Below are 25,000 nucleotides of genomic sequence, written 5' to 3' on the forward strand. Positions count from 1 at the left end.
TAACGAGTCGTCCTGTCTGTTACGAGTCGTCCTGTCTGTAACGAGTCGTCCTGTCTGTAACGAGTCGTCCTGTCTGTAACGAGTCGTCCTGTCTGTTACGAGTCGTCCTGTCTGTTACGAGTTGTCCTGTCTGTAATGAGTCGTCCTGTCTGTTACGAGTCGTCCTGTCTGTTACGAGTCGTCCTGTCTGTTACGAGTCGTCCTGTCTGTAACGAGTCGTCCTGTCTGTTACGAGTCGTCCTGTCTGTTACGAGTTGTCCTGTCTGTAATGAGTCGTCCTGTCTGTTACGAGTCGTCCTGTCTGTTACGAGTCGTCCTGTCTGTTACGAGTCGTCCTGTCTGTTACGAGTCGTCTCAGGCGGCTGTAGTCAGTATTTATCGCTCCGTGATCTGTGTTCAACATGAATCATACGTGACGTGTTCACGCTGCTCCTGAAGGTTCATCTAATGTAAACAGAGTCAGGAGCCAGAGTGGGCGGAGCCTGACACACCTGGTTAACAGGTAGCTCCTCCTCTCTGTAATCTGACTGATCCTGTAACAGGATTAAAGACGGCAGCAGGGAGCAACTGAGACAACAAGAGTGAAAGTACACAACACACACACACACACACACACAGATCATACACACACACACACACAGATCATACACACACACACACACAGAGCATACACACACACAGAGCATACACACACACACACACAGATCATACACACACACACACACAGAGCATACACACACACAGATCATACACACACACACACACAGATCATACACACACACACACACAGATCATACACACACACACACACAGAGCATACACACACACACAGATCATACACACACACACACACACACACACACAGAGCATACACACACAGAGCATACACACACACACACACACACACACACACACAGAGCATACACACACACACACACACACAGAGCATACACACACACAGAGCACACACACACACACACACACACAGACACACACACACACACACACACACAGAGCATACACACAAACAGAGTACACACACACACACACACACACACACACACACACACACACACACACACACACACACACACACACACACACACACACACACACACACACACACACACACACACACACACACACACACACACACACAGCTGAACATGTTTGAACAGGAGAACAATCATCTTGAAACTGTCTCTAGTTGAGGACTCGGGCAGAGACTGACTCAGAGACACAGAGGGACAGGAAGCAGCTTCTGTCAGCAACAACCAACGAAGAAGAAGACGCAGAGACCAGCGTGTGTTTAGTCTGCAGCCATGTGGAGCCGAGCACAGTGAAATCTCATGTCCATAAAAGGCCTGACTCTGAACAGGCTCCAGCAGCTCATCACACAACACCAATACAAAGCAGAGAAGAAGAAAGTCAACCAATACTGATGAAATGTTTGACGAGGAGACCAAGCAGCTCGTGTGTGAGGAAAAGTACCACGGCTGCATCATGGGAAATGTAGTATCACCCACCTGTGAATGTGTGTGACACGTCTGCTAAACTTCACCTCTCAAAGTTGTTCTTGCATTAAATCTTTGCACACGGAGACTCGTGTTGTCATGGTAACAGATTCATGATTACAGTTCAAATCCAATGATGCAACAACAACACACAGTGTTTGGTCGGGTCATGTTTTTGGAGTTCAGACGTTGCAGGGGGCGCCTCCCTCAATCTGACAAGCCCCTCCCTCCCTCTGACAAGCCCCTCCCTCCCTCTGAGGAGCCCCTCCCTCCCTCTGAGGAGCCCCTCCCTCAATCTGACAAGCCCCTCCCTCCCTCTGACAAGCCCCTCCCTCCCTCTGAGGAGCCCCTCCCTCAATCTGACAAGCCCCTCCCTCCCTCTGACAAGCCCCTCCCTCCCTCTGAGGAGCCCCTCCCTCCCTCTGACAAGCCCCTCCCTCCCTCTGACAAGCCCCTCCCTCCCTCTGACAAGCCCCTCCCTCCCTCTGAGGAGCCCCTCCCTCTCATCCAAAAGTTGTTAATGAATTTGTGCAGTTGACACTACATCCTTGTGCTGTCGGACACGTCGGAAAAACACGAGATTCCGACTTGGAATATGTTCATGAACACTGAAGTTGGAACTACAACAAAGAATGAGACGCTCGAGGTGACGTCACAATCGTCCTTACATGGCGGCCAACAGATGCTGAGATACTTGTTATTAATTCACAGATTGCACGTCAACCTTGAGCTTAAAAATATGATTCTAAACGCAGCTTCTAAACGCACCTGAACGCATCATATCTGACTGTCAGAGGAGCACCTGAACGCATCATATCTAACTGTTAGAGGAGCACCTGAATGCAGCATATCTAACTATCAGAGGAGCACCTGAACGCAGCATATCTAACTATCAGAGGAGCACCTGAACGCAGCATATCTGACTATCAGAGGAGCACCTGAACGCAGCATATCTAACTATCAGAGGAGCACCTGAACGCAGCATATCTAACTATCAGAGGAGCACCTGAACGCATCATATCTAACTGTCAGAGGAGCACCTGAACGCAGCATATCTAACTATCAGAGGAGCACCTGAACGCATCATATCTAACTGTCAGAGGAGCACCTGAATGCAGCATATCTAACTGTTAGAGGAGCACCTGAACGCATCATATCTATCTGTCAGAGGAGCACCTGAACGCATCATATCTAACTATCAGAGGAGCACCTGAATGCAGCATTTCTAACTGTCAGAGGAGCACCTGAACGCATCATATCTAACTGTTAGAGGAGCACCTGAACGCATCATATCTAACTGTTAGAGGAGCACCTGAACGCATCATATCTATCTGTCAGAGGAGCACCTGAACGCATCATATCTAAATGTCAGAGGAGCACCTGAACGCATCATATCTAACTGTCAGAGGAGCACCTGAACGCATCATATCTAACTGTCAGAGGAGCACCTGAACGCATCATATCTAACTGTCAGAGGAGCACCTGAAGGCATCATATCTAACTGTCAGAGGAGCACCTGAAGGCATCATATCTAACTGTCAGAGGAGCACCTGAAGGCATCATATCTAACTGTCAGAGGAGCACCTGAAGGCATCATATCTAACTGTCAGAGGAGCACCTGAAGGCATCATATCTAACTGTCAGAGGAGCACCTGAAGGCATCATATCTAACTGTCAGAGGAGCACCTGAACGCATCATATCTAACTGTCAGAGGAGCACCTGAAGGCATCATATCTAACTGTCAGAGGAGCACCTGAAGGCATCATATCTAACTGTCAGAGGAGCACCTGAAGGCATCATATCTAACTGTCAGAGGAGCACCTGAAGGCAGCATTAGAAGAGCTCTCTGTTGGTTGGGTGGAACATGAGGAGTGAAAAGGCGTCTCTGGAGTCAGTGAGGATCTTTCTACAAACACTCAGATAAAAAGCTGTTTGTTTTATTCGCCCCCCAGAGAGAGAAAATCTGAAGCATTTCCTGCTTTGGTTGATCGCCCAAGCACAAAGCACTCTCTCTCTCTCTCTGTTATCAGGCTGCAGAAATGACTCGAGCCGTGAAATGATTCAGCGCTGTGATGTCAGGTCGAGTCAGACGCAGGTCACTCTGCAACACGTGGCCATCTTTACCGTCAGCCTTTATTCTTAACGTTTACAGGAAGTGACCCGGTGAAGACTCACTCTGAACCCTGAGCGAGCACAGAGCGAGCGAGGTCTGAGGCTCCTCGCTTAGTAAGAACACGGAGACGTGTGACCCTGGCTCAGCTGCTCCAATAGCACCTGAGCTCGGGGGGGGGGGGGGGGGCGTGTTCATGTTGAGCCGTCAGCACAGTGGAGGTCGGGTCTTGGTTGGATTTGCTGCCCTGGCGCTGAGCGTGCTGAGTCTACTCTACATCTTCTACATCATCGACGTCACAGCAGAGAGGATTATCCCTCGTTTGCCCCTCCCCCTAACTTCTGTACCTGTAGCTTCCTCTCGCTCGCCCCGCCTCGTTCCCTCTGATTGGTTTGAATGAGGAGTCACACTGACACGCACGGCGCCCTGACGTTAACGCTCACGCTCGACAAGCTCCTGACGCTTGGTGTTATTTTGTTCAACGCGGAGAAGCAGCCGACTGAACGCTCGCTCGACCACGACTTTTACAAACATCGGGACGTTTGGAAAGCTCTCTCTCGGCTGAAGGTTGAAATAAATCGTCTGACGGCCGAGCTGACGGGACGGACCGAGGTGCTCAGGTGTGTGTGTTTACCTGGGAAGGCGTGTGGGCTGCTCGAGCCTCTCTTCAGGCACTTTGAACACAGGATCTGGACGGAGTAGTTCAGGCCGGGCCACTCCTGCAGCAGCACGTTCAGCTCCTCCACCAGCGGCGTCACAGCCTGCCACGCCGTCCAGATGTTAGGGAGGGAGGCGTGGCTGGCGATGGACAGCGTCTCCACATCCAGCTTCCCTTTGGCGGGCTCGTGGCTGATCACCACGGGGACTTTACCTCTGTAGGCCAGGATGTGGCGCCTGCTGTCCGAGCGCTGCACCACGTGGCGGTTGATCTGCACGCTGAAGCGCGTGAACAGACCGGGAGGAAACAGGAAGGGGAAGCTGTACTGGATGTGAAGCTGCTCCACAGACAGGAAGTGACTCACAGGGAGAGGACTCCCCCCCACTGAGGCGTCCGCCGGGAGCTCCTCACTGCTCACGTAGCTGGGGAACTTGTACCAGGCGGTGGCCCCGTTGAGGGGGCGGGGCTTGTTGATGCAGTAACAGATGCCCATCTTCTCCAGCAGCTCCATGATGAGCTGCAGGTCGTGCTGCGTCTCGATCAGAGGACGCAGCAGCAGGCGGATCACGTTCGAGGGCAGGAGGCCGTGCTGGAGGAAACCCTCCACGTGGTGCTGAAGGTGGCTCACCCGGAGCTCCTCCCCCTTCTCGTCCTCGATCACCAGACTCACCCTCCCCTTGTCCCCCCTCTCCCCCTCAGAGAGCAGCCGGTCCAGCAGCGTGGACTCGTCCCGCTGGAAGAACACGTTCAGGATTGCGATGAATCGCGGAAGGTTGTGGAAAACGTACTCCTTCAGGGTCCGGCAGTCCTCGAAGTACAGCAGCTTCCCGCTCTCGTGCAGGTAGGACAGGGCGCTCTGCAGCCGGTCCTCGGTCAGACCCGCCTGCAGGCCCAGACGGGCCGAGTCCCACCACGACAGCCACAGCGCTCTGGGCTTAAAGTGCAGCTCCTCCAGCGTCTGCCAGGACTTTGGCAGCACGCGGTGCAGGTTGGGGAAGATGTCCCTGTGCTCAGCGACGGACATGAGCTTCTCCCTCAGCCTCTGGACGTTCCTCTGGGCGGCGCCGCAGCTCACGCTCAGCACGGGAGACAGGATCTGCAGCCGCTGGTTCAGCATGAACTGCAGCTGGTTCTTCCTGCGCCTCAGGTTCCTGTCAGAGACGCCATAGAAGAGGACGTGGGGGCTGGACGAGCGCACGCTGAAGCCCTGCTCCAGAGCCTGGTCCACCTGCAGAGCCAGGCTCCTCAGAGTCTGGACGTCCCGGTCCTCCTGCAGCCCGATCCGTCTGTGGATGTCCAGAGTCTTCTCCTCCAGCTCCTCCTCCTCACACCGGTCTGCGTGCGTGCCCACCAAACACACCACGGCGTGCGGCACTTTGGCGCTGAGAAGGTGCAGGAAGTAGCCGACGTGGGCGTAGTAGTCTTTGGGCGAGTAGGTTTTTAGATTGACCACGAGGACGTAGAGAGCGCCGGGCGACAGGAAGAAGGGTTTGATGAGGTCGTAGTTTTGCTTCCCTGACAAATCATAAACTATAAAAGAGAGAGAGCGATCTGCGTCCGCCACCCAGTGCGTCACTTCGATGCCGCCGTTTCCCTGCAGTTCTTTCGCGTCCTGCTGCGTGCTCACCATGCTCCGTCTCAGGCAGGTTTTCCCCGCGTTCTTGGCCCCCATCAGGACCAGTTTGAGCCGCGGCTTGACGGCCAGCTGCGAGTGAGCCAGTTCCTTCTGATAGGCTGCGATGTACGGGATCCCCTTCATGCACACCTCGTACGGCGGCTGGATCAGAGGGTTGTCCTTCACCTTCCAGATGTTCACTTTGGACAGTTTTCCAAAGTCATCGGGGAGGATGGCGATCTGGTTACCCTGCAAGACCAGCTCCTCCAGCCTCTCCAGCTCCACGATGGAGTCAGGCAGGTACGTGATGTGGTTGTTATCCAGCCACAGGTTGGCCAGCCTCAGCAGCTGACCCATCTCCTCAGGAACGTGGGTCAGTTTGTTCCTGCTCAGGTACAGCTCCTCCAGGCCGCTGATGCTGAGGAGCACCTGGGGGAAGTTCTCAAAGTGGTTGGAGGACAGGTTGATCATCTTGAGTCTCTGCAGGCGGCTGAAGGCAGCGGGCAGCCGGGTCAGACTGTTCCCGTCCAGCATCAGACTCTCCAGGTGAGTGAGCTGACAGAAAGAGTCCGGTAAGGCGCTCATGTGCAGACTGCTGAGCCACAGGATTTTAACCGACTGCAGCTTGGTGATGTCCGTCGGTAGCACCTCGAACTTGTTCCCGGAGAAGTCCAGCTCCTCCAGCTCCCCGAGGCCCAGGATCTCAGGGGGGAACTGGTTCAGCTTGTTGTGATCTGCGTCCAGAGTCCGCAGCCGGCCGAGGCCGGAGAAAGACCTGGGCAGATCTCGCAGGTCGTTGAAGCTGATGTCGAGTTCCTCCAGAAGCTGCAGCGCTCCGATCTGAGGCGGCAGACACTGGATCTTGTTGTGACTGATGCACAGCTTCTTCAGCGCCTTCAGCTGCCCCACACCCTCAGAGAAGCTGCGCAGACAGTTGTGGCTCATGTCGAGCTCCACCAGCTGCCTCAGCTCGAACACCACCCGAGGAACAGCCGAGAACTTGTTCCTGCGTAGAATCAGGATGCGCAGGTTGTTGAGGGAGGACCCCAGCCCGTCTGCCAGCTCCTGGAGGGAGTTGTTTCCCAGGTTGAGCACCTCGATATCGGACACGTCCTCCGGCAGGATGATCTGGTTGTCTTTGGAACAGAGGGTGAGCTGGCGCAGGTTGCTCCGCAGCTTCCTGGAGCGGAGGGCGGCATCCCTCCACAACCTGGCCGTCTTCAGATTGTTCTCCTTGTCCTCCATGGCGGAGCCCCCCTCCTCCTGCTCCTCCTCCTCCTGCTCCTTGTTTTCATGGAGAGTTTTCATGGAGACGGAGCGGGCAGCATGGTGGACGGTGTCCTTCACAAATCAGCGAGTTCCTCACAAACAAATCCTCCGAGAGAGAGGAGACAAAGAGCGGCTTCTGTCGAGGAAGAATCGGGCGTTTCGACGGCAGCAGGAGGAGCGTGAGTGTCCGCGGAGGCATCCTGCGCCACCCCGCACACAATGAACAGCGCGTCACACACCCGGGGCTGCTGCCCGCTCACAGCTCCGGAGCTCCGGGTCCACTCTCTGCCTCACAGGCGGCCTCACAGGCGGCCTCATGGCGCCAGCGCGCCGGCCTCTGCACACATATCCCGGGATAAACGTCCGTGTTTGAGAGCCTCCTGAGCCGCCGAGCCTCTTCCTGAGAGCGGGGAGTGGAAGTGAGGCAGAGCCGCTCTCACTGCGTCAGATCACTGCCTGCTCCTCCCTTTCTCCTCCCTCCTGCTGTGTGTGTGTGTGTGTGTGTGTGTGTGTGTGTGTAGTCTATGAACCAGTAAACACACACGTAGACTAATATGTGGAGAAACTAAAGTATGTTTTAAAGACCGTCAGAATGATGAAAGCAGCTTCACACAGAGATGATCAGATTAAATCAAAGTTCTCATGAGATGATTTATGACATAAACTGAACTGACTGAATATGAAACGATGATTCTGCAGCCTCATGAACATGAACAGATGCGGGACTGTGGCTCCACCTACAGGCCGTGAGGTGCAAACACATTCAAAACATTCAAAACATTCAGATTCTGGATCACTTTAAAGGTCTCATCTCCCCCTCTTAAGGTTCAAGTGTCCCCGCCCCTCTTTAACACGCGTGTTATAAACCCCTCTATTTCAGCCGGAGAGTCCTGGTGGCAGGACCAGCAGGGGGCCCCAGGCAGACACTCTTTAGACACTGCAGTGGCTTAAAATGGGGGGCTCAGGGGCCCCATGCTGCACTCAGTGTTATTGTTTTAAATGTGTAAGATTATTTATCAGATTACGCTAAATAACCCCAACAGACTTTAGAAACACCACAGAGACCACAAGACCACAGAGACCACAAGACCACAGAGACCACAGAGACCACAAGACCACAGAGACCACAGAGACCACAGAGACCACAGAGACCACAGAGACCACAGAGACCACAAGACCACAGAGACCACAGAGACCACAGAGACCACAAGACCACAGAGACCACAGAGACCACAAGACCACAGAGACCACAGAGACCACAGAGACCACAGAGACCACATGAGGTCATCTAAACCTGGTCCCACAAACAACAGGTGAAACTGATGAGGGCTGCAGACTGGAGGGAGAACACACACAGGCAGGAAGTACACACAAGGAAGAACTACAAAATAAAACAGGAAACACTGAAGATAAAAAGAGACGTAACAGTAAGAACAAACAACCTGGAAGAGACAAAATAAAACAGGAAGTGATATGAAGCTCCACTGTCAGGTCAGTCGCCCTGCCTGGGTCTTGGTCTTGGCTCAGTTAGCCTGGTCTTGGTCTTGGCTCTGTTAGCCTGGTCTTGGTCTTGGCTCTGTTAGCCTGGTCTTGGTCTTGTCTCAGTTAGCCTGGTCTTGGTCTTGGCTCAGTTAGCCTGGTCTTGGTCTTGGCTCAGTTAGTCTGGTCTTGGTCTTGGCTCTGTTAGCCTGGTCTTGGTCTTGTCTCAGTTAGCCTGGTCTTGGTCTTGGCTCAGTTAGCCTGGTCTTGGTCTTGGCTCTGTTAGCCTGGTCTTGGTCTTGGCTCTGTTAGTCTGGTCTTGGTCTTGTCTCAGTTAGCCTGGTCTTGGTCTTGGCTCAGTTAGCCTGGGTCTTGGTCTTGTCTCAGTTAGCCTGGTCTTGGTCTTGGCTCAGTTAGCCTGGTCTTGGTCTTGGCTCGGTTAGCCTGGTCTTGGTCTTGGCTCTGTTAGCCTGGTCTTGGTCTTGGCTCTGTTAGCCTGGTCTTGGTCTTGTCTTAGTTAGCCTGGGTCTTGGTCTTGTCTCAGTTAGCCTGGTCTTGGTCTTGGCTCTGTTAGCCTGGTCTTGGTCTTGGCTCTGTTAGCCTGGTCTTGGTCTTGTCTCAGTTAGCCTGGTCTTGGTCTTGGCTCTGTTAGCCTGGTCTTGGTCTTGGCTCTGTTAGCCTGGTCTTGGTCTTGGCTCGGTTAGCCTGGTCTTGGTCTTGGCTCAGTTAGCCTGGTCTTGGTCTTGGCTCTGTTAGCCTGGTCTTGGTCTTGGCTCTGTTAGCCTGGTCTTGGTCTTGGCTCAGTTAGCCTGGTCTTGGTCTTGTCTCAGTTAGCCTGGTCTTGGTCTTGTCTCAGTTAGTCTGGTCTTGGTCTTGGCTCAGTTAGCCTGGTCTTGGTCTTGGCTCAGTTAGCCTGGTCTTGGTCTTGTCTCAGTTAGTCTGGTCTTGGTCTTGGCTCAGTTAGCCTGGTCTTGGTCTTGGCTCTGTTAGCCTGGTCTTGGTCTTGGCTCTGTTAGCCTGGTCTTGGTCTTGGCTCTGTTAGCCTGGTCTTGGTCTTGTCTCAGTTAGCCTGGTCTTGGTCTTGGCTCAGTTAGCCTGGTCTTGGTCTTGGCTCTGTTAGCCTGGTCTTGGTCTTGGCTCTGTTAGCCTGGTCTTGGTCTTGGCTCTGTTAGCCTGGTCTTGGTCTTGGCTCAGTTAGCCTGGTCTTGGTCTTGGCTCAGTTAGCCTGGTCTTGGTCTTGGCTCTGTTAGCCTGGTCTTGGTCTTGGCTCAGTTAGCCTGGTCTTGGTCTTGGCTCTGTTAGCCTGGTCTTGGTCTTGGCTCTGTTAGCCTGGTCTTGGTCTTGGCTCAGTTAGCCTGGTCTTGGTCTTGGCTCTGTTAGCCTGGTCTTGGTCTTGGCTCTGTTAGCCTGGTCTTGGTCTTGGCTCAGTTAGCCTGGTCTTGGTCTTGGCTCGGTTAGCCTGGTCTTGGTCTTGGCTCTGTTAGCCTGGTCTTGGTCTTGGCTCTGTTAGCCTGGTCTTGGTCTTGTCTTAGTTAGCCTGGGTCTTGGTCTTGTCTCAGTTAGCCTGGTCTTGGTCTTGGCTCTGTTAGCCTGGTCTTGGTCTTGGCTCTGTTAGCCTGGTCTTGGTCTTGTCTCAGTTAGCCTGGTCTTGGTCTTGGCTCTGTTAGCCTGGTCTTGGTCTTGGCTCTGTTAGCCTGGTCTTGGTCTTGGCTCGGTTAGCCTGGTCTTGGTCTTGGCTCAGTTAGCCTGGTCTTGGTCTTGGCTCTGTTAGCCTGGTCTTGGTCTTGGCTCTGTTAGCCTGGTCTTGGTCTTGGCTCAGTTAGCCTGGTCTTGGTCTTGTCTCAGTTAGCCTGGTCTTGGTCTTGTCTCAGTTAGTCTGGTCTTGGTCTTGGCTCAGTTAGCCTGGTCTTGGTCTTGGCTCAGTTAGCCTGGTCTTGGTCTTGTCTCAGTTAGTCTGGTCTTGGTCTTGGCTCAGTTAGCCTGGTCTTGGTCTTGGCTCTGTTAGCCTGGTCTTGGTCTTGGCTCTGTTAGCCTGGTCTTGGTCTTGGCTCTGTTAGCCTGGTCTTGGTCTTGTCTCAGTTAGCCTGGTCTTGGTCTTGGCTCAGTTAGCCTGGTCTTGGTCTTGGCTCTGTTAGCCTGGTCTTGGTCTTGGCTCTGTTAGCCTGGTCTTGGTCTTGGCTCTGTTAGCCTGGTCTTGGTCTTGGCTCATCATCTTCACTCATTACACACCTGTTCAGGCGTTCATGGAAACATCAGGCATGAAACACACCTCTGACTCACCTGTATGGGCGGAGCTTAGCAGGTAAATCCACTATCCGTCCGGTTTCAGGTGACTATCTGAACATCAGGTCCCGTAACGACTCAGCTAACTGCTGACTGAGCAAAACTCTGAGCAAGGACCCAGATTCTCCTCCTCACAGTTTGTCTCCTCCCTCCTTGTCTCCACACTCCTCCTCAACAAACAGTGAGGAGGAGTGAGGAGACAAACTGTGAGGAGGAGCAAGGAGACAAGGAGTGAGGAGACGACCACCGTTATTGTAAACAAATTACATATTTTTAAAAATTAAACTGAGCTTGAAAAAAAGAAGAAATTCAAAACGGAAGTCTGAATGTGATGATTTCACATGGAGCCTTTATTTTAAAGTGTAACCGGAAGTACCTCGGTTTCTGTTGCCACCCTGCGCTCGTGCCGCTCCCCCGGTTGGTCAGCTGACCTTCGGCCGGTCTGCTGACTGTCAAACCCCTGAAGCCCGCACTGTGACCCGGACAGCACCAGGCCGAGGCCGGTACCTGCGTCCCCATCCCTGGAGCCCCTTACCCCGGATCTGCAGCCTTAAGAAGCCAAGCCCGCTGCATCGGGAGCCGGATCCGGACACCCCGATCCTCCCGTCCGATCCTCTCCGAGGCCGGTCTTCGGGTGGACCGTATACCGAGCCTGTGTGGCCCCCTCCCCCCGCCGGCCTCCAGCCCCGGCAGCCCCCGCTGGTCGTGATGTCGGTGCTGGATCTGGCTCTGCAGGGTCTGGCCGGGTTCGGGTTCATCCTGTTCTTCGTGCTGTGGTTGATGCACTTCATGTCCATCATCTATGTGTAAGCTAACTCATGCTAACTAACGGCTAGCTGCGTTTGTTTGTTTCCTTATTCGTGTATCATTCATTTGACGTGTTTATTGTTAAAGTATTTAAATCTTTAAACATCAAACATGTTCGGTCAGTTAGTGGGGCTGTGTGGGGGATGAAGGGTCCGGGTCTGTCCGGGTCTGGTTCGGGCGTTTTCCTGGTGAACCGCTAGCCGGTTAGCACAGCTAGCCGGTTAGCACAGCTAGCTTGATCTGCTCTGATAGGATATTGAATTTCTGAATAATGAAATCCTGCATGTGGTTTCACGGTGAGTCTGGGGGTTCATGTGGATGTGAGGTGGGTTCTAAAGAAACGACTGACTCGGTTCTGTCACGGTTAGTTAGCTTCAGTCTGTTTAACGTTTCCTGCTTCCTCTTGTTGCCGCTGAATCCCGTTTAAAAAAAGCAGCTCATTTAACCATGTTTGGCTTTGTGGCTGCTCTTCTCTCCGTGTCCACTTAGTAAAGTGTGTGTGTTTTTTTAAAGTCTTATCTGTCGCACTTCAGTTCGGCATCATCCACCTCTCACACAGAAACATTCAACCTGCTTAAACTCCTTATGATGAGTTTCAGGGTGGGTACTAACACCAGCTCTCAACCATTCAACCTGCAAGTGAGTTACTGTGATCAGAATAGACATGATCTAACCTGTGTGTGTGTGTGTGTGTGTGTGTGTGTGTGTGTATAGGAGGAATGTGAGAGGTGACATGGAGTTCCCCCCCCCCCTCTCTCTCTCCGTTAGTTTTGACTGTAATCCTGTTGTATGATCTGATGTGGTCTAAGATGGCCACCTGAAACAGGTTGAGCAGAGACCAGTTTGGCTGATCGTCGTTGAATCCGAGCTCTGAGTCTTAAGCAGGAAATGTGGCCTGAAATGATTTCAGAGATATCTCTTTCCCCTCGTTCACTGAAGAGTCCGTCTGTTTCCCGGATTAAAAACTTTTATGTAACTCTATTTGGGACTTGAACAGATTAAAGGCTTTTCTGCAGTTTCCAGGACCTTTCAAGGACCCTCAGACTTTCCCAGGTCCTTGTAAGAGACAGACTTATGTGGTCTAAAGTCTGTGAGTCAGAGACTGAAGGTTAAATCACGCAGGTCGAGAACGAGAGCTGTGTGTATCTGCGTTTGGACGTAGCACGAACCTCACGTCTCCGTGGTAACCAAACAATTACACAACTTAAATTAGAGCACATCTAGTTTGAATGTAAAAGTTTAGTTTGTACTTTATATTAAACTTCAGACAGAACTGACACTCAGGACCTGTTTATTCTACTCCACAGTCTGAATCTTGTCCCTCGTTTGGGCTGCTGGGAGACATTTTCTACATCACTATTATCATAAAGAAGTTTAAGGAGGAACTTCATATTGAGTCTGAAAAGGCTGAGATATTAAAGGAGCAGTCTGTAGCTCCGCCCCCTAGTGTTTAAAATGAGTACTGCAGTCTAAACTAATCATCACAGAGAGCTGTCTCCCCCCCTCCTCTCACACAGGTCAGCATGTGGTGGACACTAGCTTCAGTGTTTAGCCAGCTCTGCATGTGGTGGACACTGTAGCTTCAGTGTTTAGCCAGCTCTGCATGTGGTGGACACTGTAGCTTCAGTGTTTAGCCAGCTCTGCATGTGGTGGACACTGTAGCTTCAGTGTTTAGCCAGCTCTGCATGTGGTGGACACTGTAGCTTCAGTGTTTAGCCAGCTCTGCATGTAGAGACACTGTAGCTTCAGTGTTTAGCCAGCTCTGCATGTGGTGGACACTGTAGCTTCAGTGTTTAGCCAGCTCTGCATGTGGTGGACACTGTAGCTTCAGTGTTTAGCCAGCTCTGCATGTGGTGGACACTGTAGCTTCAGTGTTTAGCCAGCTCTGCATGTAGAGACACTGTAGCTTCAGTGTTTAGCCAGCTCTGCATGTAGAGACACTGTAGCTTCAGTGTTTAGTCAGCTCTGCATGTGGTGGACACTGTAGCTTCAGTGTTTAGCCAGCTCTGCATGTGGTGGACACTGTAGCTTCAGTGTTTAGCTAGCTCTGCATGTGGTGGACACTGTAGCTTCAGTGTTTAGCCAACTCTGCAAGTAGAGACACTGTAGCTTCAGTGTTTAGCCAGCTCTGCAAGTAGAGACACTGTAGCTTCAGTGTTTAGCCAACTCTGCAAGTAGAGACACTGTAGCTTCAGTGTTTAGCCAGCTCTGCATGTAGAGACACTGTAGCTTCAGTGTTTAGCCAGCTCTGCATGTGGTGGACACTGTAGCTTCAGTGTTTAGCCAGCTCTGCATGTGGTGGACACTGTAGCTTCAGTGTTTAGCCAGCTCTGCATGGGTCTGTAAAGCTTTCTGCGTTCTAACCTCTCTCCATGTTTCATCTCCAACATTGATCCTAGTTTGAGCAGCTTTCTGCTGCTGGAGCTTATTAGAAACATGCAGAGGCTTTTTAGCTCGGGTACAATCACTTCTATCTGAAGCAGTTCCACTGCCCGCTTCCATCGCTGCAACACCTGTTCACCTGATAACTGCTCTCATATCTGGCAAACCCAGGGGCGTCCATAACGGCCTTCAAAGCCCCGCCTACCTTCTCTGGTCCAATCAGATGCAGAGCATTCAGGAGCAGAATCTGATCACAGAGGGAGAGAGCCTCAGCAGCTCTGTGATTGGTCCTTTGAACTGTAAAGGCCTGTTCATGTTCGGGGATTCACGGGGTCGTATGATGAGCAGGAAGTGAAGCCTCTAAGGCAAAGCTGTGATTGTGATGTTTGAAGGTTTAAATAAAGTTAACTTGACTTAATGAACATCAACATGTTTCCTCTCAGGATGCTTCAACATCAGGGTGGTCTGAACCTGCACGCCATGAAGCTGAATTAGATTTACCCCTTTATTAAAGACAGTGCTGCTTCCTCACTCTCTGCTTTCAACCCACTGTCCAATCAGTGTTCAGATGCTCTTTATCACCATGTGTGCTGACCTCTGACCTCTGTGTCCGTCTCAGGCGTCTCCACCTCCACAAGAAAAGGTCAGAGGTCAAACAGCCCTTCATGCAGCTGGTCGGAGTTTCTCTGCTGAAGCCTCTGAAGGGCGTCGACCCGAACCTCATCGCCAACCTAGAGACCTTCTTCACTCTGGATTACCCCAAGGTGACGCTAACTGCCCCTCCACTCACCCTATCAACCCCCAACACCACCATAACTGCCCCCACTCACCCTATCAACCCCCAACACCACCATAACTGCCCCCACTCACCCTATCAACCCCCAACACCACCATAACTGCCCCCACTCACCCTATCAACCCCAAACACCACCATAACTGCCCCCACTCACCCTATCAACCCCCAACACCACCATAACTGCCCCCACTCACCCTATCAACCCCTAACACCACCATAACTGCCCCCACTCACCCTATCAACCCCCAACACCTCCATAACTGCCCCCACTCACCCTATCAACCCCCAACACCACCATAACTGCCCCCACTCACCCTATCAACCCCCAACACCACCATAACTGCCCCCACTCACCCTATCAACCCCCAACACCACCATAACTGCCCCCCTAAATAACCCCAGCGAGCAGGCCAGAGTGGGCTCCTTCTGACGTGTTCCTTGTTTTCTTGCAGTATGAGATCCTGCTGTGCGTTCAGGATCAAGATGATCCAGCTGTTGACGTCTGTAAAAAGTTGCTGGGCAAATACCCCAACGTAGACGCTCGATTATTCATCGGTGAGAAAAACAATGTCACTATATCATAATTTTAAATGACGCAAGGATTCTGGTAAAAAAAATCTAATCTCATATGACCTGTTTGATACCACAGCAATAAAAATGTGATGACCTTTGGTTTTCAGGGGGCAAGAAAGTCGGAATTAACCCCAAGATCAACAACCTGATGCCTGGGTACGAAAGCGCCAAATACGGCCTGGTCTGGATCTGTGACAGCGGCATCAGAGGTCAGTACATCTTCATTTAGAGCTGAAGACTCTTGAACACATCATTTTCACTAATGCTAACTCTGTTTGTGTGCATCCCCAGTGAAACCAGACACCCTGACAGATATGACCAATCAGATGACGGAGAAGGTGGGACTGGTCCATGGGTTACCGTATGTTGCCGACCGCCAAGGCTTCGCTGCCACGTTGGAGCAGGTAACCAATGCTAATGCCACAGGTCTATAAAACGCTATTAATTTATTTTCTTTAGCTCTTTTGATGCTAACAGATGCTAATGCTAACTCATTTTCAGGTCTATTTTGGGACGTCACACCCTCGCTCGTACATTTCGGCTAACGTGATGGGGATAAAGTGCGTGACAGGGATGTCATGTCTGATGAGGAAGGACGTGTTGGATCAAGCCGGAGGATTGGTTGCCTTCGCTCAGTACATCGCAGAGGATTACTTCATGGCGAAAGCTATCGCTGACAGGTTAGCATATTAGCATTAGCACCTGTAGTTTGTCTGCTGCTGCTTTAAATGTTGGAAACGTGAAATGTGATGGTTTGTCTCCTTAGAGGATGGAAGTTCTCCATGTCGACACAGGTGGCGATGCAGAACTCGGGGTCGTACTCTATTGGCCAGTTTCAGTCCCGCATGATCAGGTGACCTTTTAGCTCTTTATCTGATTGGCTGTTTCTTTTTCACTATTCTTCCTTCTGTCTACAATCATTTTGATTTAATGAGTTACATTAAAGTGACACACGCATCATAAATGTTCTTAAAGTGACAGACGCATCATAAACGTTCTTAAAGTGACAGATGCATATGTTTCTTAAAGGGACAGACGCATCATAAACGTTCTTAAAGTGACAGACGCATCATAAACGTTCTTAAAGGGACAGACGCGTCATAAACGTTCTTAAAGTGACAGATGCATATGTTTCTTAAAGGGACAGACGCATCATAAACGTTCTTAAAGTGACAGACGCATCATAAACGTTCTTAAAGGGACAGACGCATCATAAATGTTCTTAAAGTGACAGACGCGTCATAAACGTTCTTAAAGTGACAGACGCATCATAAACGTTCTTAAAGTGACAGACGCATCATAAATGTTTCTTAAAGTGACAGACGCATCATAAATGTTCTTAAAGTGACAGACGCGTCATAAACGTTCTTAAAGTGACAGACGCATCATAAATGTTTCTTAAAGTGACAGACGCATCATAAATGTTCTTAAAGTGACAGACGCATCATAAACGTTCTTAAAGTGACAGACGCATCATAAATGTTCTTAAAGTGACAGATGCATATGTTTCTTAAAGGGACAGACGCATCATAAATGTTCTTAAAGGGACAGACGCATCATAAATGTTTCTTAAAGGGACATACACGCATCATAAATGTCCTAAATGTTTCTTAAATGTTTTTGTGTTGGCAGGTGGACGAAGCTGAGAATCAACATGCTGCCGGGCACGGTATTGGAGCCCGTGTCCGAGTGCTTCCTCGCCAGCCTCATCATTGGCTGGGCCGCTCATTATGTGTTCAGGTACGCTGTTTAAGTTTTTGTGTTTGTGCACGTAAACATCATATCCTGATTTGAGAAAGCTGATTATTGTACTGTGAATGTGACTACTGCAGAGGCGCCGCCTCAGCCAAATGACATATCAGCTAAGTGTGTGTGTGTGTGTGTGTGTTACAGGTGGGACATGATGGTCTTCTTCATGTGTCACTGTCTGGCCTGGTTTATATTTGACTACATCCAGCTGACCGGAGTGCAGGTATGTCAACGACAGTTTAAAGAGTTAATCTAAATACATGTAGTTATCTGTCTGATTCAAAATAATAAGAATAAAGAGCTCCTCCCACTTTTACAAACAAATAAAACGAAAACTAAAAGCAGTTTCAGTCCGTGTGCAGAAGATTGTCTGCACGTTTTGGTTTTTAAAACAACCCGACCCCAGGGGTCTGGAGTGACCCCAGGGGCTTGGACTGACCCCAGGGGCCTGGAGTGACCCCAGGGGCCTGGAGTGACCCCAGGGGCCTGGAGTGACCCCAGGGGTCTGGACTACGAAGCAGGATTTGGGCTCAGCGAGGTCACTCGGGGTTGACTCTGGGTTTTCTGTCCTACGAGGGTCGTTCACGTCTTACGCGGGTTTATCACCATGGTAACTGACGCTGTTATGTTGGAGATAAGCTCCGCCCACTGACCAATCAGATGTGTTGCTGTTGTGTGAGCTGATTGAGGCTGAATGATGAAGAGCTGTTTGTGATGTCAGAGCAGAGGCGGAGCAACACGTTGTGCTCCGGTCCGAGGTGAACTCCGGACGGGAAGAGAACAGAAGAAGCCGTAGTTTGAATCCTCTCGGATGTTTCTGTCTTCAGAGATAACTCCGCCCCTTTTCTATCAGCGTGCTGAGTTTACCCATCAGGTTGATAAGCAGCTTCATGTGACTGTTCATCCTGATCCAGATCCCCCAAACAGACCCGGGTACCCTGACCTCTGCTCGTAGTTCTGACCCCAGGTGTCTCAGACTTCTTATTTGGTCGCCATGGTAACTAACACGTTTTGATTTTGTCTGATTTTTGCTAGAATCATGTCGAAGTTTAAAAATCTGTTGTCATGACGACCCTAGTTTACCCTGTAAATAATGTTAGCGTACACTGTGAACAGGAAGTAAGCCTGTGTCTCATTGGTTACTGATCGATGACATCATCGTGCAGGGCGGACCCCTCTGTTTCTCAAAGCTGGACTTCGCCGTGGCGTGGTTCATCAGGGAGTCAATGGCGGTCCAGATCTTCCTCTCCGCTCTGTGGGACCCCACCATCAGCTGGAGGACCGGACGCTACCGTCTGCGCTGTGGAGGCACCGCCGAGGAGATCCTCGACGTCTAGTTACTACGGCAACCTGCTGCCCCGCCTCCTCATGAGAGAAAGAGACTGACGTTTGTTCCTGTTTTTTGAGGAATTCTGAAGAGGCGTATGTACGTATGTGTGTGTGTACATATGTGTGTTTGTGTGTGTATGTACACGTGTGTACGTGTGTAATTATTTATGTTCCTTTTGGTGCTAAAACAAAATGATGCCAGAACTAGCCAATGAGAGCGCAGGGCGGAGGAGGAAAAAAATAAACCTGAGGAAAAAAAAAGTGAGGTAGTGATGCATCGCACTGAATCGTCTGATCTTTGATCAGTTCATCACCTGGCCGCCAGAGAAATCCAATCAACCCATCTGGAGGGAGGAGTCAAAATCCCATCTCCTGATTGGCTGTCGCACTCGATGTAAATGTTTGAAGTTTGTGAAGTTTTTTGTTTTGATTTTTTCCAAATGACAATTTAAAATTCTGAAATAATAATCGGACGACATCACGCCTCATCAACTTTCACGTGAAAGATTGTTAAAGTCACGCCGATGGTTTTAAAATGTTTCAGGTCAAGATTTTAAAGTTAAATTAATTTCAACAGAAATATTGATCTGAGTTTTAAAAACGATGAGCGGCGGCGGCGACGTCTGATTTCAGGATTTTATTTTATTAGATTTCGTATTTATGAAACCAACTCGCCTGATTTAAAAACACTCATCTTCACTTTGACCTTTTATTCTGAAGGATCGTATTTAGAAAAATCTAAAATAAAACTTCATGAACTTTTCTGTCCCTTCAAAATAAAAGCATTTAAATGTCGAGTTTCCAAACAAACTGTGAAAAAATAAATCTGCCAATCAGATCGGAGAATCTTTGTCAAACTGTTTTATATATAACTTTTTATTGTCCCGCCGTCAGCGCAGCGAGCGCTGAACGGATCAGTATTCTGTTTAACGGTCCAAACATTTCAACAAACAAACAAACAAACAAACACAGGACCAAAAATAACTCGAACCCACGATTCTGAACATTTTGTTTTTTAGTCTGAACACTGGTGTGTGTGTGTGTGTGTGTGTGTGTGTGTGTGTGTGTGTGTGTGTGTGTGTGTGTGTGTGTGTGTGTGTGTGTGTGTGTGTGTGTGTGTGTGTGTGTGTGTGTGTGTGTGTGTGTGTGTGTGTGTGTGTGTGTGTGTGTGTGTGTGTGTGTGTGTGTGTGTGTGTGTGTGTGTGTGTGTGTGTGTGTGTGTGTGTTTAAGCTGTGTTGCTATACTGTTAGCCTTTAGCTGTTAGCTTAGCTTCAGGAGGTTTGGTTGATGACATCAGCACTGAGTCGGACGAGCCCCTGTCTCCGTCATCCAATAAGATCTGTAGAATTTGTTTTTTTAATGCTGTTTATCTGCTGTAGTCTGCGACCCGACCAATCACAGCTGAGGATTGTGTCCACACAGGAACAATAAAGTTTTATCCATTCAAACTGAACTGTGCGCCCCCTCTGTTTGTAGGGACATCAGTCTCTCTGATTGGCTTACAGGAAGGATGGTGGGTGGAGCTTGTTGAAACTGAGCACAGTAATTGGTTGTCAGGTGATTAATTTATTCAGTGAGTCATGCTACAACTTCCTGTCACACTTTCAGAATAAAAGTTACCAAACAGACCCCTTCATGCACTGATACAATATGAAAAATATTCATGATTATAATATTAACGGTCCCAGCTGCTCCCACAATGCACCACAACAAGTTTACATTCATCAGCATCAAAAACTCAACGATACATTCAGATCAAAGAAAAAAAAAAACCCTGAAATAAATAAAAACATTTACATTTTAATGTTTCCAAAAAACTCCAGAAAGAGTTTAAATATTTCTCACATCGATGGTTTTAAATCCTTCAAACGTTCAGCGGGACAAAATGAAACGTGTTTGAGACACATTCATGACATGTTAGGAACGCGTCCCCCCCCCCCGGAGAGCAGCCCTGCAGCGTCCTGCCCCGCTGGAAGGCTTCCAGAGAACTGGCCAATCAGAAGACAGCTGACAGGATACAGTCACACAGGTGGCGTCATCGAAGTGTTTCATAGCTTTCGACTCCTCGTGTTTTCAAAAGAAACCCTCTCAGGGATTTGAACCACGGCTACAGAATCAAAGCGCCGCTCTGAGACGTTTCTGCGCCCGACGTCGAGGGAAACTATGGCGTGATTAGCAGAACAAGCTGTTTAGCGCCCTCTGCTGACTTCTCCCAGGATTACTCCAACAAACATTTACCTGGTTATCTGAAACTTTGCCCAGCTTCAGGACGCACTCGACCAGCCGTCCCGCGCACGCTTGACCCCCCTGGTGTGAAGTCTGGTGGGAGTGCACGGAGGGAAGAGGCGTGCTTGGTCCAACGAGCCCCGCCTCCATTATCCAGAAAACCTGGAGTGTTAGCGGGACTGAACAGAACCACTCTGAATATTATTCACCTGCGGGCCGCCTCAGGTGTCACAGCGAGAACTGAGCGCGTCTTTATTCAGTGATCGGATCTTTAAGTCCACCGGATAAACCAAACGGCAAATATACAGTCCTGGCAGCGCGACCCGGTCCGTCCCGGAGCCGTGTGAGTGCAGGTCAGCGGAGGATCGAGTGCGAGTGCGCCCTTCGTGATTTAAGGTCGACTTGAACTTTTGTTCCTTTAAACACGGAAAGACGTAAAAACATCCGGAGAACGGATAAACAAGTACACACAATGTTCAGAAAGCCTTTAAAACAGGAAGTGATGTCATAGGGAGGGATTGGTCCAATTAAAAGGCACAAAAACTTTGGTTTGGTCTGATCCCGCCCCCTTTTTAAAGAAACAAGACTTTAAGGCTTTGTTCAGCCTGACTGACTGTCCACATCACAGACCACAAGAGACCAGATCTGATCTGCCCGTCCATGCTGACCTGGTCTGATCCACATTGGTTTCTATGGTAACAGGTTACACCCAGGACATCCAACAGCAGTCTGTCTGCAGCCTGTTTTCTGTCACTTCCTGTCTGATGGATCTACGGCGGTGGCGATGGCGGCGGCGATGGCGGCGTGTTGCGACAGACTGAAGACACATTAAAGTGAGCGACGCGTTCAGACTGAAGGAATCAGATCAGAAACCACCAACGTCTGAGGTTTGAATCAGACTTTTGTGTTCAGATTTGGAGGTTCAGAGTGAAGAAAACACCTGAAGTCAATCTGATCAAATGTTCCTCCCTTTGAAATCATTTAGAGGAAAAGGCTTCTATGGGTGCCCAAAAGGGTCAAACAAGAGTTTTCTTCACATTTTAACTCTTCATAATAATTTCAAACAACGAGCCCCGTTTACGCTCTGCTTCACTTTTTTTTACAATTCAAACAGAAGGTCAGAGGTCAGAAGGCAGACTTCCTGTTTTTTTGTGGCTTACTTCCTCTTTAAATAATAATAATAATGTTTCTTTTTTTAAGTGACAAAAAAAATGTTGTGATTGGAATTAGCCTCATATACATAAATACAGCCGTGTTCAGGTAGGGGGCGGGGCTTAGCATCACCGTGTGTTTGTACAGTATAAATACATTCGTTATTTAATAACCGTCTGAAGACCGAGAACCCACCGGCAGAAGAATCCAGAAAAATAAGGCACAGTAGAAGTTTAGCATGAAAGAATAAAGGTGCCGATGGCGAAGGCACGTCGACGTCGCTGAGGATTCAAAACGTTCTCAATAAAAGTTTCACAACAAAAATTCAACATTTAAAAATGATTCACACGTTTGTGGAAAAAAAACAAAAAACTAAGAGAAATCTGCTGATTGTTTTCCACACCGCGTCGTTTAAACGGGACCAGACAAAAAAAGGTGAATTTGAAAAGTTCTGAAAATGTGAAAAAAAATTTTTTTTTTGCTCCACGTTCTGTAACAGAAAAAGTTCACTTTGCTAAAACTTCACTACCCACAATGCACCACCGGGTCAGCTCAGGAATGTGCTCTGTAACCTGTGTCGCCAAGGAAACGCCCCTTCGCTGAGTCACCACCGTCACTGTGATGTCAGAGAGTTTGCAGGCACAAAGAGCGCTCCCATTGGTCGCTTGTTCCCACCAGACGTCGACTCTGAGAATGACTTGAGATCCTTCAGGGTCAGATGGTGGACTTTTAGAAGGACTTGAGATCCTTCAGGGTCAGATGGTGGACTTTTAGAAGGACTTGAGATCCTTCAGGGTCAGATGGTGGACTTTTAGAAGGACTTGAGATCCTTCAGGGTCAGATGGTGGACTTTTAGAAGGACTTGAGATCCTTCAGGGTCAGATGGTGGACTTGAAGAAGGACTTGAGATCCTTCAGGGTCAGATGGTGGACTTGAAGAATGAATCTGGGTCAGATGGGGGATTTGGAAGAGGATTGGGCTGGGGTGGTGGACTCGGAAGAGGACTGGGGATCAGATGGTGGACTTGGAGAAAGAGACTCTGAGGTGCTGGTTGTGGTCAAGTTGGTGGTCATGTAGGGCGATCAGAGCCTCGATGGCTTCCTCTACAGATGCGAGCTGGATCAGAGCCATCTTCCTGTCCTTCCTGTGAGGGAGGAGTTAGTGACTCGTTAGTGACTCGTTAGTGACTTGGTCTGTAACTCGTCAGTGACTCGTTAGTGACTCAGTCAGTGACTCAGTCAGTGACTCGTTAGTGACTCAGTCAGTGACTCGTTAGTGACTCGGTCAGTGACTCGGTCAGTGACTCAGTCAGTGACTCAGTCAGTGACTCAGTCAGTGACTCAGTCAGTGACTCGTTAGTGACTCGGTCAGTGACTCGGTCAGTGACTCGTTAGTGACTTGTTCCGTGACTCGTTAGGGACTTGTTAGGGACTCGGTCAGTGACCCGTTAGGGACTCGGTCAGTGACTTGTTAGTGACTTGTTCAGGGACTCGTTTGGGACTCGGTCAGTGACTTGTTCAGGGACTCGGTCAGTGACTTTTTCAGTGACTTGTTCAGGGACTCGGTCAGTGACTTGTTCAGGGACTCGGTCAGTGACTTGGGCAGGGACTCGTTAGTGACTTGGTCTGTAACTCGTCAGTGACTCGGTCAGTGACTCGGTCAGTGACTCGTTAGTGACTCGTTAGTGACTTGTTCCGTGACTCGTTAATGACTTGTTAGGGACTTGGTCAGTGACTTGTTAGGGACTCGGTCAGTGACTCGCTAGGGACTCAGTCAGTGACTCATTAGTGACTTGTTCAGTGACTCGTTAGGGACTCGGTCAGTGACTCATTAGGGACTCGGTCAGTGACTTGTTCAGGGACTCGTCAGGGACTCGGGCAGGGACTCGGTCAGTGACTCGCTAGGGACTCAGTCAGTGACTCATTAGTGACTTGTTCAGTGACTCGTTAGGGACTCGGTCAGTGACTGTTAAGGGACTCGGTCAGGGACTCGGTAGGGACTCGGTAGGGACTCGGTCTCTCTTTGACAGCGGGCAGTGTAGTGTGTGTTACTCACTGGAAGAACTTGAAGGCCTTCACTGTGAAGCCTCTGGAGGTGAACACGTCCTTCAGGTCGTCGTCGGTGACCGCCGCGCTGCGAGGAGACAACACGGTTAAATCAGACAAACAGGAAGTGACCAACATGGAGACGGCGGTCTCGAGTCTTACGGGATGTTGGAGAGGTGAAGGGTCGCCGACGGAGGGAAGATGTTGTTAAAGTTTTTGGATCCGGGTTTTTTGAAGCGATGGAGGGCGGAGCCTGAGAAGTCTCGGGTCAGCACCTGCTCGTCTTGCCCCGCCCCCCCGCGAGGCAGCTGCACCACAGGGTGTTTGGACAGCATCACCCTGATGACGTTTCCATGGAGACGCTGACCGTTCAGGTGACTCATCGCTGTAAAAATAACGATAAAATAAATCTCTGCAAAGTGACCTGGAGTGAAGATTTCACAATAAAAGATTTCACAAAAAAAGATTTCACAATAAAAGATTTCACAATAAAAGCTGGTAAAGGTGTCGCACCGAGCTGAGCCTGAGTGGCATCGCTCATCTGAACCAGAGCGCTCTCCTTCTTATTGAAGAGAATCTTCACCCGCTGAACGTCCCCGTACACACCTGGAACACACACACACACACGCACACACACACAGACACACACACACACAGACACACGCACACACAGACACGCACACACACACACACACACACACACACGCACACACACACACACACATACACACACACACAGACACACACACACACACACACACACACAGACACACGCACACACACACACGCACACACACACACACACACACACACGCACACACACACACACACACACACACACACAGACACACGCACACACACACACGCACACACACACACACACACACGCACACACACACACACAGACACACGCACACACACACACGCACACACACACACACACACACAGACACACGCACACACACACACGCACACACGCACACACACACACACACGCACACACACACACAC

At 50.0% G+C, this 25,000-nt stretch overlaps 3 protein-coding genes and 1 long non-coding RNA gene across 5 annotated transcripts in view; 1 reads left to right on the forward strand and 3 right to left on the reverse strand.

Annotated features, from left to right (window-relative positions):
* Positions 1-4,149: 4,149 nt before the first annotated feature.
* Positions 4,150-7,632, reverse strand: mfhas1 (multifunctional ROCO family signaling regulator 1; the record flags this gene model as incomplete). Its single annotated transcript, XM_079363813.1, has 1 exon — positions 4,150-7,632. Exon 1 carries the CDS (start codon positions 7,204-7,206, stop codon positions 4,150-4,152), a length of 3,057 nt encoding a protein of 1,018 aa, XP_079219939.1. The 5' UTR covers positions 7,207-7,632.
* Positions 7,633-11,293: 3,661 nt separating this feature from the next.
* ugcg (UDP-glucose ceramide glucosyltransferase) lies at positions 11,294-20,019 on the forward strand. The gene is made up of 10 exons (XM_079364405.1): positions 11,294-11,735; positions 14,738-14,882; positions 15,367-15,469; positions 15,595-15,696; positions 15,779-15,891; positions 15,989-16,167; positions 16,254-16,340; positions 17,120-17,227; positions 17,381-17,459; positions 18,403-20,019. The coding sequence occupies exons 1-10, from the start codon at positions 11,638-11,640 to the stop codon at positions 18,571-18,573; spliced, it is 1,185 nt and encodes a 394-aa protein (XP_079220531.1). The 5' UTR covers positions 11,294-11,637; the 3' UTR covers positions 18,574-20,019.
* Positions 19,791-22,604, reverse strand: LOC306836988. Its single transcript, XR_013780841.1, has 2 exons — positions 21,419-22,604; positions 19,791-21,378 (listed from the first exon to the last, which is right to left on the reverse strand). It is a non-coding gene; the product is annotated as an uncharacterized lncRNA (long non-coding RNA).
* A 26-nt stretch (positions 22,605-22,630) lies between these two features.
* The window catches only part of LOC306836982 (polypyrimidine tract-binding protein 3-like), a 13,542-nt gene continuing 11,172 nt past the window's right edge, over positions 22,631-25,000 (reverse strand). For both annotated transcript variants that reach the window (XM_079364402.1, XM_079364401.1), the window contains exons 11-14: positions 24,503-24,595; positions 24,152-24,374; positions 24,000-24,077; positions 22,631-23,088 (exon numbers count right to left, since the gene is read on the reverse strand). In XM_079364402.1, coding sequence (XP_079220528.1) covers positions 22,956-23,088; positions 24,000-24,077; positions 24,152-24,374; positions 24,503-24,595 — 527 coding nt within the window. In that variant the 3' untranslated portion in view covers positions 22,631-22,955. The remainder of the gene's footprint in view (positions 23,089-23,999; positions 24,078-24,151; positions 24,375-24,502; positions 24,596-25,000) is intronic.

The sequence above is a fragment of the Symphodus melops genome (genome assembly GCF_947650265.1).
Source record: "Symphodus melops genome assembly, chromosome: 16".
Taxonomy (NCBI): domain Eukaryota; kingdom Metazoa; phylum Chordata; class Actinopteri; order Labriformes; family Labridae; genus Symphodus; species Symphodus melops.

Excerpts from the sequence above, each read along its gene's own strand:
- ugcg (XM_079364405.1), top strand. The coding sequence starts at position 11,638 with ATGTCGGTGCTGGATCTGGCTCTGCAGGGTCTGGCCGGGTTCGGGTTC. Across the intron at positions 11,736-14,737 it reads TTCATGTCCATCATCTATGT|GCGTCTCCACCTCCACAAGA; the intron begins GTAAGCTAACTC and ends TGTCCGTCTCAG. Across the intron at positions 16,168-16,253 it reads GCGAAAGCTATCGCTGACAG|AGGATGGAAGTTCTCCATGT; the intron begins GTTAGCATATTA and ends TTGTCTCCTTAG.